Raw genomic sequence first — 14,562 nt, 5'->3', positions numbered from 1 at the left:
AAATATTTATATAGTATTTAAAAAATAAAAGTAGTAATTTAAAATAGTAATATTTATCATAAATATTGTGTGTTAGCTGCGTGTTGCGTATGTGCTGCTTCAATCTCGGTATCTTCGAAATCAAGTTGAAAACAAATACGCGGCAAGTTGCCAGCATCATAAGTAATCACAGATTCGCACGATTTTGAAACATGTTTGATTACCTTGCAGTAATAGTAGTTTTATTTATTCAATTTTAGAATGTAAAATGTAAACTGAATTGTAAAACATGTAAAATAATGATTGATTAAATTTGATATCTTTTTTTATATTTATTATTTAACTATTACTGTAATTTTACTGTAATTCTATTGTAATTAGCTGTATTTATTCAACTATTACTATTAATGCATTGTTTGCTAACAAATTTATACATCATTATAAATTTAATAATCTAGAAAATTACCTACTAATGAGGAGAATTCCCAAGAATTGTAAGCTGTCTTTACGGATTATTAATGACCATAATTTTCAAATAAAAAACGAATGTCGTATCGAAGCAGCAACTGTGATACATTAAATAAGCACATTAAAATTCAGAGTGTGACTTGTTCTGGATATTCCTCTTCCGGATATTCCTCTACACCATACTTAAGTGCCTTATAATTATCTTTGTCTTTACATGGCATTTTCATAGCCTTGAATTTACCAGTATTGCCGGGTTGTTGTTTCCGCGTTACGGGAATAAAATAATGCTTTCTGCCATTCGACCATGAAACGACACATGCTCTTACTTACTTTTCGACCACCTCCGTCTGCCGTCCGAATGCACTGTAGCATTAAAGAATTTGTTCACCACCACCGAGGACCTTCCTTGAAGGTCCGCCAGTGTCCTCGTCTCATCCTGTTCGACCAGTTTGTCGCCATTAGGGTTGGTGCCCACTTGTGAGTAAATCTGACGTCGCGATAGGGTATTCCAGATCACCATGAGGTCCTTCATTTTCTTGACACAATCGAGTCTCTTTGTCGCGCGATATGCGATATAATCAGGTGCACTATCTACTTATGATTTATCGTCGGCGATTCAGTAGTAACGGCAAGTCGCGGCCGACAATAAAGGCTGGTCTCCACTTTTACGTGTACAGCTCGATGATAGTCAGCGGCTCACGCGTAGCTCACACGCGGCTCGCACGCGACTTATAATGCCGTGTAATTTACGACGAGAGACTCCCGTCGATTATACGCGTGATTGCAACACTCTCGATTTTCGGTCCGAACTTTGATCAAAGGCCCTTCACTTTTCTTTGCGTAGCCCGAGTTTGACGTTAGGTCGACGCACTCCAACGCGTCCTTGCGAAAGACTCTCTCCGATCACTCTCAGTTTCGAGTTATTCGACAAATGTATCCGGAACTAAAGAAAGAATCCGCGTTACGAAAGGCGCTCTTTAAAATAATATTGTTCGACGAATATGCAATATCGATTCCGTTTTATGATCCGCTTCCGACGGATGATCTCTCTTCTCAAGTTCGAAGCTCGACAGTTTAGGAAGATCGCGTGGCACTTTGCCGATTGCTCAATATCGTCCGGCTTTTGTCTTCTTCCACCACCTGTCGTATTTACTCGATCCTCCTGTGTCGATGCGGTGCGGTGCGTGCGGTATACGTCTCGGTGCTAGAGTGGCGGTACAGGATCGCTATAGATTTGAAAAATAATGGCCCTCCCACTACACATTTGTTGCCGCGCTTGTCGCCATGGTGGTGGTGACCGGCGAGCACATGGAATGCCATCCAATCGGGTCACGAGGTTGCAGCCCCACCGCGAGGAACTTGAGGTACTTGTTAACCGTATGATCTAGAAAGATCTCTGGCTTCTTTACCTCCGATCGGAGGGAGGCGATCTCAAGGTCGTCCGTTCAGCGGTCAACAGACTCTCGCGTTTCAGAATATACTACTTGCCCTTTGCAGGCCCGCGATCCTTTCTCCGAACAATGAATCAGTGTCGACGTCGCTTGGCGATAGGATTAATCCTTAACGCCTAAGTATCCTACCTTCGATGCTTGTTCAGAATTTCAGGGTACAGTATATTATTTTTTATAAAGGAAAGACCGATAATAGGAAAGGCGCCTTTATTAAGCGCAACTCAACTTGGAGAATGGAAGACGCGTATGAAGCAATTACGATCGCAGGATCGAATGAAACGGAGAACTCGTATTCTAGAGAAAGTACGGCAATTAGGCGTATAGCATAACTACTTCGCGACGGATTGAAGGTATTACAAAAGCAAATTGAAGTGAGCGGGCCGCGCGCGCACGCGAGTTTAATTTAAAATTTGATTTATCTTCCACTTCTGTTTAGTCGATTGCTCGTAATATCACTTATGAATTGCGTATACCCTGAAATAATACACTATATCGCGTATATATAGAAAGGTAGATATTTGTAAATTGACGAGAGAAATTAAATCTTTAATTTAAGTTAATTCAACCTTCTTAATTAAAGTTTCCTATGAATATTTATTAGAGAGTATTACAGAATATGCATAACAAAAATTAAACGTCATCAAAAACGAGTTGTGAGACACTTGTTATTCAATACATGGAGTGTTAAAAAGTCACGGGAGGGCAATATATTAGTAATACAAATCGACATAATTGATATTAGAACAATAAAAAATTTACATTGGATAATAAAAACATATTTCTAACATTTATAAAAATGCTGATTGCTAATATAATAAATAATTCGGCCCCTTTCTCTTTTTATTACAAGAGATAATATTTTTGATGAATGTATTTTTTACTTTCGACTTTGAATTGGCTGGCCGCAAAAAATTCACAGACGGGCCGCGGATTGTGGGTTGCATATCATTGATCCGGATAAAATAAAGCAATATTTCATGATAATTATCTAGTTAATTTTATACAAATAACGGTAATCACTGTATAGAATATTGCAGATGAAATCTTCGATACTATTTAGTATTAGCTGGACGGTACCAGCTCCTTTTCACTTTATTGCTCGAGAATATTAATATTAAAATGAGATATTTATAAGCGGAAAGAGTTCAATGTAATGGTCAATCTGATCCTCTGACCCTTTCATTCTTTTTTCTCGAGTTATTTAAAAAATAAAATACACGACGAAACCACAAGGTGTCACATGATTTATCAACAAATTATCGATAACATAAGACTTATATTTCGAAAATGTTGCATAAATGCAATTTTTATGCTAACGCGGTTTTTATATTTGATTAGATTGCCCCTTGTGAAAGACATTTTGAACATTTTATTTTAGGAATAAGATTATATGGGTAAACAAGTGCACATATATAGTAAAAAGGAAGAATCACTTTAATATTGCTAACTGTGGGATTCTTATCTTTGCCGTGACACATACACACAGGCACATATACACTCCAACACAGAAAAAAAACCGAATTCGAGCATATTACATTTTTCACGCAGTACATCTTGAATTAATGCCAATGGAATGCTTAAACTTTAAAAACTTGTACCTTAAAAAAACTTTTTTCATAAAAAAGATATTTATGACCAATTTTACAAAAATATTCCGGTATTTATTATAAAAATGTACAATTAAAAATGTTCCATTTAAAAAACACAATCAACCAAAGGTCAAACTATTAACATATTTTTTTTGAAATTTTTTTCAGATTTTGAGACTGTTATTTCGGGATTTTTCGAACACTTTATATATTAAACTAATAAGAGTTTCAGCTACTTAAAATATATTTTATTTTTATTTTAGATTGTTCAATCTGCTTATACATAACATTTTTGTTTATTGAAGTAACGTTTTGCGATGCTAAAGGCAAGAAAATCGACACTGCAATTTCTCAGGAAGCAATCGTAACTGTTCGATAGCACTTATTATGCAATTGGTACTGATTACACGTCACGATGAAACGCTGCGAACGCCGAGCAAGTGCATTATTAAAGGTCTGCACTTCCGCACAGTTTTTTTAAGAAGAAAAACAGTTTCATCATAAATATTTGAGAAAATAAAAATGGTAAAGGAGATATGGTCGGAATTATTGATCTGTATAGATCTTTAATGCCGACATCGCGTGTTTCGGTAACATAAAGTAATTCGACCGAATACGTATAAAATCTACGTTCTTGTTGAGCCTGTTTCCCGCGATGTATCATGATTTTTTTTTACGCACCTATAATGTCAGTCATAGCGATAAACCGGTAACGTTCGTCGAATCCATGTCGGGGGATCCCCCAACCAAGTCGCATGCGATTTAATCCGGTTTTCCAACACAGCAGTTAATTTCCTTTTTTAGTCACAGGAATTCACCATCTTATGACACACATTTACTTGAAACATTAACGCACTTTAATTTCCGTTCTTTAATATTCCATATACTCATCATTGTCTAAGAATGCTCGTGATTAATTTATCGAGCATGCTTTGAATATTTTAAATTTTATAAAGAAACATTCATTAATATTTAATTTTTATTACGACAACGGAATATCAAGTTTAACAGTATTACTCAAAAAAGATATATCATTATATATCTTTTAAATTGCTTATAATAAGTCTTTCCTATCTTTTTCAAGCAATTAATAAATCCTGATAAGATTTACATGTGCAACAATAACGTGAAGCGAGAATTAATAGTTATAGAAATTTGGCACATTGATATTCTTTTATAAATAAAATATTTTATAATGCAAATAAATAGAAATGTGCCTGTATTCGGTTGGTTTTTACTGTCATTAATATTTCTATGTGAATTTATGTACATTTTGTACGCCAATTAAATTTTTAGAAAACACCATCCTAAACTGAAGCTGGAATAGTATTATTAAATAGTCAATTTAATAATAACATTTTCAGTTCCGATCGAATACATACACTCATTTTTACTTATTTGTATTATTTATATATCAATTTTACTTATAACACGTTTCACATTTTTTTTCAAATCAATTAATATTCTAATCAGGCTTATTCTCAGTCATATTTATTCTTAGATCATATTTATATCTGCGTAGTAATGTCTCGTATAAATGTCCCTCTTATGATGAGTGGGTTGGCCAGATTTCGCCTGTGGCCAGGGCATTATGAAATTAAATTAAGCGAAATAAAATTAAATCGTGTATCCGATAAAGCAACGCCGTTATACTACACTTTCAACAGCGATGTATGTGTACGCAAATTCAATGAACTTTACCGGTTCTTTAGTCAACAACCTTGCGCAATGCTCAAGGCTAAAAGATTGAAATAAATTATTCTGTGATACGCAAAATATTTCCGGATTTTTGTAGCCGCCGCCCGTTTTTTAATACCTTGAATAAAACCAAATGTTTTTTTTGTCCTTAATTTACATAAATCAGCGTCCATGTCTTTCCAATAAGATTGAATTCTTAAAATCTTAAAATTCTTAAAAATCAAACAAGATATAAGATCAAGCTGATATATTTATAAATATCTTACAGAGACGAGGAAATTAAACCACTAAAATAATATAGTGAACACGACGGCATTACAAATTTGCATGACAAAGTTTTAACAATGGTATCGTTTTTATTGCTTTTAGTTAAGGATAACATATTTTAAGTTAATCGAGTAGTTATCGCGTCCCGATACATAAAAGTTTCTGAATTATAAACGCTTAAACATTGTAGGATTCTAGTCAATTAGTACCTACCTAGGTTTAAACTGACAACAAAATTCTGACGTTGTTTAAGTAATAATGAAGATACATCTTTTTGTAACCTAGCATAGAAACATGTCATATGTTTTAATTAAGTCTTATATTCTTTTCATAAGCTGAATTAATTAACATCTTCTATTGTTTAATACACGTCACGGTTCTCGAGCACGTCGCCGACTGTACACATATGTAATTTTGACTTTCGATGTCCCGTTAACCCCGTATTAAAATGTTCGCAGTCAACGAAGCTTGAACGCGGTCATCGGCATTATCGTGATAGCGGGTTTCCCGATTATCCGCCCCTTGTATTCCTGCGGCATCGATATCGGTCATAGCAACATAATCGCGCGTCACTGATTTGGCCCGGAGTCTATCTCTTACTTGCATTCTGTCATCGCAGAAATGAAAAATACTGATTTCTCAAAGATAAAGAAAGAAAATTGCGGTCTTGTGCTCGAGGCAGTGCAACAATCACTTTAAAGTCAATATAACGTAGAAATGCATATTTAAAGTTACTCTTTCTTTTTCTTGGAAATATGTATCTCTTATACAAATAGTGCACATAATGAATTGTACAGTTAGAAATATCTATATATTCTTTTATAAATTTTTATATAAATATAATAGATAATAAATATAATATGCAAACTCTCTGAAAATAATACGCAAATAATATCTCATTAAATCTCATAAAATCTATCTATAAAAATAAAATGCAAACAATATCTTGTTATAAAAAATTGCAACAAAGAATAAGAAAAAAACGATAATGCGTTAAATCTCTTAAAATTAAAAATTTTACTATTTTTAGCTTGCAAGAATGATGTTTGATTAGTTAAATCGTACATTCGTCTCAATGAATACAATCGTTTTTAAATCGCAAACAGGAACCTTCCCGGAAAAATAAATGATTAAGTATACAGGTTGCATACGAGTTATGTCCGAATATAAGTCCAACAGTTATGAATATTGTACATATACTTATGAATATTTTTGAGTGTTAAAAACGTGCTGTGTGTAAATTTGTTTTATATATCTGTACGTCACACAGATGTTTTACTAAATAGATATAAACCAAAAAGTTTTTGGATAAAAGAAGTTTATACAAAATTTTCATGGACATTTATTCTTCTTTGTACTCAAACTATGAAGAATAAATGCATAAGTCGATAAATAGAAAGAAAGAATCAAGATTTATAGTTACATATATGCATTTTTAAAGTCAGACTTGTACATTATATTATCTTAATTAAGCGCTGAGCTTGTTACCATAATATATTGCTTAGCGCATCTGTTTTATTGCACTATCGTTATTAAATTATTAAGCCTGATCTTCTTATGAAATTTTCTATTAATAATTATGATACGATACTATTATAATTGACGTATCATTAATTGTTATAAAAATTTAAGTAATTTAATATTGTGACGCAAACAAGTTTGAAAATATGTCTTGAATAAATTACTTGGTGAGTGAGCAAAAGGTTGTTTGTGCCTCGTTTCTCGCTTACTCGGATATTATGATTACTTGTGATTATCATGTTTTCATGAGGAGAAAACTTACAACAAACTTCCTCAAACATTTTTACGAGTTTTTTTTTTAAATCATCGTTGAGAGAGAGAGAGAGAGAGAGAGATAATATATTTTTTTTAAATTACTTTGAAATCTGTAGCTTATATAAATGCAATTTTATCTATTTCGTTTTGCAATAAATGCATACAATGTCATGATTGCTAGTGATAACTGTTGCTATCATACGGGTGGCCTATCATATGTGTTTACAGAGCACGTTTCCGTCCACGTTGACGTGCGTGCGTTAATTCGCATTCACGACGATTGACAGACGATTTTAAAAGGACGCGCAGACATTGCAAGATTATGCTATTTTGTTCTTACGTCATATTATTACGCATTAAGTTGGTTAAAATATTCATGCAATATTTATTACGCAGTCTGCGTTTGTCAAAACCAATTTTCTCTTGGCACAATGGAACAAAAGATTGCCAACATGATAACAGCTAATTGCCGATGATAAGGCAATATATGAAAACCGAAATGCATGCATATATGATTTTATTTCAAAAGTTGTCAATAAATTAAATTTTAATGAGAATTATTTCTTGATTACTTAGATCTTACGTAGCATTTGATTATTCGTTGATTTCATGTTTTATGTAGTTACAGCACTTTAATGTAATTTCTTTACGCATATATAGGTACAAAAAGAAATTTCTCTTCGCTTTTATACAAGAAGTGGATTATTGCATTGTTAAATAAACGAATTATATAATGTTACAAAATGAGTACAAAATGCAAATTTAAGGTAGCATAAAGTTATAAAACGAATTATGCAATATTGCACGCTTTCTTTCTTTCGTGTTAAAGTAATTTATAACAATCGGAAAAGAAAACCATAGCCATGATAGCTAATTGAAAAACATACGCGTAAAATTGCGTGTTGTGACTTCATATAAATATCTTAATAGTACAAGATATTTTATTGTCTGTGATCTTATGTCACGAATGTGATAAAACGTAATAATATCTACTACTTATAACGTTATTTCAAGTCATGAATGCTTTATAACCAATATTTACATATTGTCTGATTTTATATATTCAAGATTTATTTAAATATGATCTTGAGTGGTCATTTTATTGGTTGAATAAAGTCGCGCTAAAATCATCTTCAACTTGAAATAAGATTATAAATACTAAATACTATTCTATGTGATTGTTTTCTTTCCTTTTTTCTAAAAACGTCAAATTATAAGATTGTCAAGTTTAATATTGTGATCACTGCGAATACATATGAATATGAAGACAATAGTTTCAAACTAAAACGTGATATTTTCATTTCTTGTCCAATTTAGAACTATGTTTAGGACCGAAAAGTTATTCGACGCGAAATGTCGTGAATTTAAAAAGGTATAAGAAAATTGCACAATAAAGTATCAGTATCAAGATCTAGCTATGACCATTAAGGCTTCTCGTTTATACTGTGTCTTCGAATTAAAAGTTCGAGAGTTTTTAAAATAGAAATTGTACGTATTATATTTTATCGATTTAAATTGAATTATTTTGTTATTAATATTATTAATTAATTTAAATTTAACATGAAGAGGTTAGTTTCTGATGTTATAAATTTAAAACTTCATTAAAAAGTAGGCCCACGTAAAATTAAATAAATAAAAAGCATATTTTTGCAGTTCTTGATAAGGAGAAAAACCTTTAAGTATCTAAATCTTTGTTTTCGAATTCCATTTTTTTTTAATAAAATAAAAAAATTATAGAATTATATACAATTTATAAATATTTCATGAATGTCAATATATTCAAGGTTAACATGTAATTTAATACTGATATATTCTGTGGTCATCGGAACTTTCCTATCCTGTTATTCTAAATTTGCATCGGCGATATAACCCAGGAGTCTCGCTTCAGTATTTCGCACGTGTTGCCGCATTGAAATTTATACCTTTCTTCTTTGATTTCGACGTGAAACAAGCGAAGGATTGTGGCGGTGGCCAAAAAAAGAAAACACCCACCCGTATGAATAATTATGATGCGCAAGCATGACGCGATTGAAAACGATAGTTTGCGGAAGTTTAACGACCATTGTAGCATTCTTTTTCAATTGAATTATGCATCGATAGTTCTAATCCATCTTCATTTCAAGGATAAAAAATTTAAAGTTGTCAACAGAATTTTTTTGACAGTCATTGGGATACGTAATTTCTTTGTTATTTTATTGTATGTTGCATCTAGCATATTACTTATCATTTTTGTTATTTTATATTATGAAGAAAGAAATAAATTGAAAAAAAGGCAAAAGGGTGACATCAATACTTAATTAGAAAAAAAATTAGGGTTTTAAAAGATTTTATAATTAATATTAGTCGAAATGCAATTAATACACGCCCTCACACACATTCTTAATTGTCTGTGTGCGGATATTTGGTCCTTGAGTAAAAATAAGTTCGTTAAGTAATTCGTTCCTAATAGTAAAATTATGACAATTGACTTACGTATAATTTAAGATGTGCAAATATCTATTACCGTAACAATGTGAACAGAGATCTATCCTTGTTTACGTCTTCTGAAGCAATGATATCAATTGGAGAATTATACACATTATTAATATTGTTTACATGTTTTCAAAGGTATCGATAGTATAGATATATCTGTTATTTTTTTTCCTTAAGCTAGTCTAGAACATTCAGATAGGTTTGCCTCGCAATTCTGTATTGTTATTTAAATTCAATTTATTTTCTTGCTCTTTTATGCAAATTTCTAGTCGTCGCTGATGTTAAAATGTAATAAACGCAATAAATAATGTCCGCTTGTTATTTAAGAAAAAATTCTTTTGTGATAATTTTGTTCAACGTCAAGTATTTTGCAATTCTTCCAGTCGAATGAATTTTTTTCAAATATTTTATTGTAAATTACTATATGTTTTTGGAGGTCGTAATTTAGATTCGATCTACGTTCTCTAAGTTTTGTTTTTAACATTTTTTTGGTTTGCTCCACGTATGATTACAGTCGTTACAGTTATCTATTATAATTATATCTATATATAATTTTTACACTCTGTTAATTAACTCTCCATTTTTGGATTTAATAAATTTCTAAAAAGAAAAATATATAGACAGATCGCATTATAATTTTTGATAGTGATCTTCATAAGAATAACGAGTAAGAGAGTCGTTTATTAAGAAAATGATTTTTTAAATAAAATAATTAAGAACCTTGTTAAAAAATTTATGGTCCTCATGTCATGATTCATACACATGAGTTGCTATAATTAATAAGTGTTTATACAAACAACCGGATTTTTAATTTTTTATCTGTGTTTATACCGACGAGTGATATAAAAGTTTATTTGCATGCATTTTATATGATACGTAATTAGCCATTTGTTCTTTTAAATTTAAACATTTTTGTCCATCACATGTAGCAATATGGTGAATTAAGAAGCTGGAATTTATTCATTGTTTTACATCTGTTTACTTAAACAAAGCTTTAAAAAAATTTAGAACATGTTTTTTGAATACAATTGTTCGAGCAAGTTTTAATGATGAATTAAATTTTAGCGTGATCCTAAGTCATAAACCGTGCATCATTAAAATTAATGTTTTTGTTTTATATAATAATTGCGCGCTTTTGACGTAAATGAAAAGAAAAAAAATATTTCTTTGCAAAACTGTCAATACTAGTAATAACGTAAAATTTTACATAATAATTATTAACTCAGATCTAATAATCGCGCAAAATATTGCGCAGTTTTATCTTGAAAAATACTGAGTTGAATATGAAACCACAAACACGTAATTAATTGCTATGACGTTGGAATCTTTTTCACATTATGAATTTTCAATTCTTGATATTAACGTTTAATTCATATCTCGTGTCTAACTATCAAAAAAATATAATTCTCTATAATTTCGAAACAAGAAGTTTATATAATACGTATAAAAAACGTGTTTACGTATTACGTATAAACACACACTAATATTTATTCATAAATATGACTATACAATTTATTCAATGCTAAAAATTTATTGTGAAAATTCTATGAAAATTATTTAAACATGTTATATTTTTATTGCAAAAGAAACTTTTATATCTACATAATCATATTGTAGAGAAAAAACATCAAAGCAATTATAAACGAAGTGCCTCAACGATCATAATTGGATCTTAGTGCTGATATTGATTATATGATTTTACATTTACTTTTTTTAAGTTTACGAAACTGCGCGCCGAATAAATTTTTTTGTTTCAAAACAATTCTAAATTGAAAAATTTTAAAATAAATACAAGGTTCACACACACACACACACACACACACACACACACACACACACACACACACACACACACACACACACACACACACACACACACTCACTCACTCACTCACTCACTCACTCACTCACTCACTCACACACACACACAAGGTTCTTAAAGAATAATAATTCAAATGAGACAAGAGCTTTAGGGCCGTTGTGCGCCAATGTAAAATAAATACAAATGTAAATAAAGTAAACGTTTCGACCGTTTAATAACTAGTCATCTTCAGTACAATAAATCTATAAAATCAAAACAATTAAATAGCAAATTTTATCATAACGCAACATAAATCAATAAATTAAGATCTTACCGGATATATCTGCGATATCTACTTACGCAAATGTACCACATTGAAACGGTTTAACAAAAAGTGTCGAAAAGCGTCTTATTTCGAGATGTATCTTCGAGGAACGAGCGAAGGGAAATCGTCGTTTTTGGAACATGAGTCTAAGTAAGCCCGTACAAAAAAAGGAGAAAAAAGACAACAATATTTAATGTCAGAATATAAAAAAATTAAATAAATAAATAAATACAGATAAAAGTAATAATAAATATAATAGATAAAGAGCGGTACAAGTTAAGATAATAAAATTGTAAGAAGGAAGAAACTAACGTAAAGTCAAAATATAAAAAAATTATAAATAAAGAGCTGTACAAGTCAAATAATAAAATTGTAAAATGGAATAAATAACATGAAAAAAATAGTATAGATCATACCTATGAGTTCCGAAAACTATAAGATGCTGATACGAATGTACATCACAGAGTGTTGTGAAACGAATAAAGTGAGAGAATTGTCGAACAGAACGATATGAGTAGGAAAAGGGAAGGGAGGGATGGGAAAGGATCGGGCGTTAAGAAGGGTTAATTCTAAATTGGGAGGAATTTCTAAATTGACCAAGAATTAATAATATTACGTTGTTATATTAAAAATCAATAATGCTAACTATGCATTTGAATGTGAGAATCTTTTCCACCTCCAAAAAAAACTATAAAGAATTTGCTGTAAAAAGTAACATCTCAGCCAAGGATCAAATCTGAGAATTTCCGAGACGGGTATCTTAACCAATTCGACCACTGAGACGTATAGCGACATTCTTTGCAATATTATTCGGCGCGCAGTTTCGTAAACTTGATAGGTATATAAAATCACAAAATAAATAACAGGACTATCTAGCAGCAAGATCTAGCTGAACGTCCCTTCACTTCGTTTATATTGTGTTTTCACAGTTCGATTGGTGTTCTTTATTTAATACGATTTAAATTCAAAACAATTTTAATACTAATTTTACATAAATAATACAAAATACAACATGCAAGTATAATAATGTAGATGTGTAAAGGTTTTCACGAAATAAATCACAAAGAGAAATGCCTTTGTGAGCCGACATCCGGTTTGTGTGTAGTTAATTTTTTTTTTCCAAAGAGAGTACAAATGTAACAGACAATATTTTTTAAATATTTTTTAAATGTTTTTTTTAATAAAATTAATTTAATAAAATTAATTTAAAAATAATTTTATTTTAAAAAATATTGTCTGCTCATTAGATACTGTTTTCTTTAAACAAGATTTTCTTTGAAAACATTTAATCTACTCGATTAAATTTGTATAGAACGTTCTGATTGTAACATTTTCAAAAATTTTTATATTTGTTATATTTAAAATTTTTTATAGTTCGTCACATGTTTTGGACGTTTCGTTAACCAAGAATCTGTATTGTGCTGACGAAGTTTTAATCACTTTTTAGAAATGTTTATAGTTTCTTTGAAAAAATAAATTATTGAACTACACACGAACATTCGGTTGACAGAGGCATTTTTTCTTTTCAATGCAAATATATGTTTTAAGTTATTTGATTCCTTAGCTCTTATCAGAGCATAGTGACCCCTCAACATATTTCTGTGGTGCACTTTTTTACAATTTATTACACAGATATACGGGACCTACAGTTTAAACGCCGATTCCGACCTGATTTAGACAGGTTTTTTTTCGCAAGATACTCTCGGGGGTTTGCCATTGCCTTTTTAGAGGTAGCGATCGAATAAAATATTTGTGATAAGTGGGATTTAAATCTGGATCTTTGGTACAGAAAGCAGACGCACGACCCTCTGCGCCACGATCGCTACAAATTATTTGTTTATTTGAAACAAAATAAGTTATTTGATCCTTTGGTTCTAAATTGGAAAATTATAAAACTTCTAATACAAATTTTCTTGGAATTCCATCCTTTAAGAAAAATTAAACATTATGCATTATGTATGTTGCATAATATATTCTTGCACAATATATTCTTGCGAAAATATAAAAAAAAAATATAATCTGTAGTAAAGATCCAATCAATAGAAGCACATTTTAAATAAAAAAACTTAGTAAGAAATAGTTTTTTACTCTACCTAGAAAAAAAACTGGCGTTTCAAGACGAGAATAAGAAACCGTTTTTTTACTGAGCTTTTTACTCAAGGTTTCTAGTTCTAGTTTCTAATTGTTATTTAAATCTTTAATTCGCAGTAAACATTTTTTAAGATAATCTTTCTTATTGTAGTTTTCATACTTCCAGTAAATATTCTCTAAAACTATAGAGAAAAATAATATTTAATGATATTCTTTGTGTGTTTATCAAAATTGTATTATAATATATAAACAATGTAGTAGACAACGTACTACCTACAGCTAGAAATTTGCATGACTATGCGTGTTTCCCATTCATAACTTCTGCTTCTTCCATATGACAAAGACGAGAAGTACAGTTTTCTTCTACACATGATTAATAATTCACTGTATATAGTTCACTGCGTGATTACGCGGAGATATATACTATTTGGCTTCGGGTTACGGAAAATCCATTTAACTCAATTGACAACGATTAAAACACAATAATTGTAATAAATATGTCATTCATCTGTCGGCAGTATTAATTAAACAATTTTTTAATCATTAAACGCGTTGACAAAGATTAATGGATATTTATACTAGCTATTAAAGCTATCAAAGATCATAGAAATAAATTGTTTATATTGAAATTTTAAAGCTTGCAGC

General features: G+C 30.8%; 1 protein-coding gene across 2 annotated transcripts in view; it reads right to left on the bottom strand.

Annotated features, from left to right (window-relative positions):
• LOC105200975 (scavenger receptor class B member 1) overlaps window positions 1–14,562 on the bottom strand; it is a 46,566-nt gene that overhangs the window by 29,138 nt on the left and 2,866 nt on the right. The window contains exon 1 of one of the 2 annotated variants that reach the window (XM_011168786.3): window positions 778–2,648. The exons of the other annotated variant lie outside the window; for it this stretch is intronic. Within the exon in view, the coding sequence (XP_011167088.1) occupies window positions 778–979 (202 nt within the window). The 5' untranslated portion in view covers window positions 980–2,648. Of the gene's footprint in view, window positions 1–777; window positions 2,649–14,562 lie in introns of those variants that run through there. 2 annotated transcript variants of the gene reach the window in all.

Source organism: Solenopsis invicta, chromosome 15 (genome assembly GCF_016802725.1).
Source record: "Solenopsis invicta isolate M01_SB chromosome 15, UNIL_Sinv_3.0, whole genome shotgun sequence".
Taxonomy (NCBI): Eukaryota; Metazoa; Arthropoda; class Insecta; order Hymenoptera; family Formicidae; genus Solenopsis; species Solenopsis invicta.
Note: the sequence above shows the minus strand (reverse complement) of the source record. Positions and strands in the feature narration are given on the sequence as shown.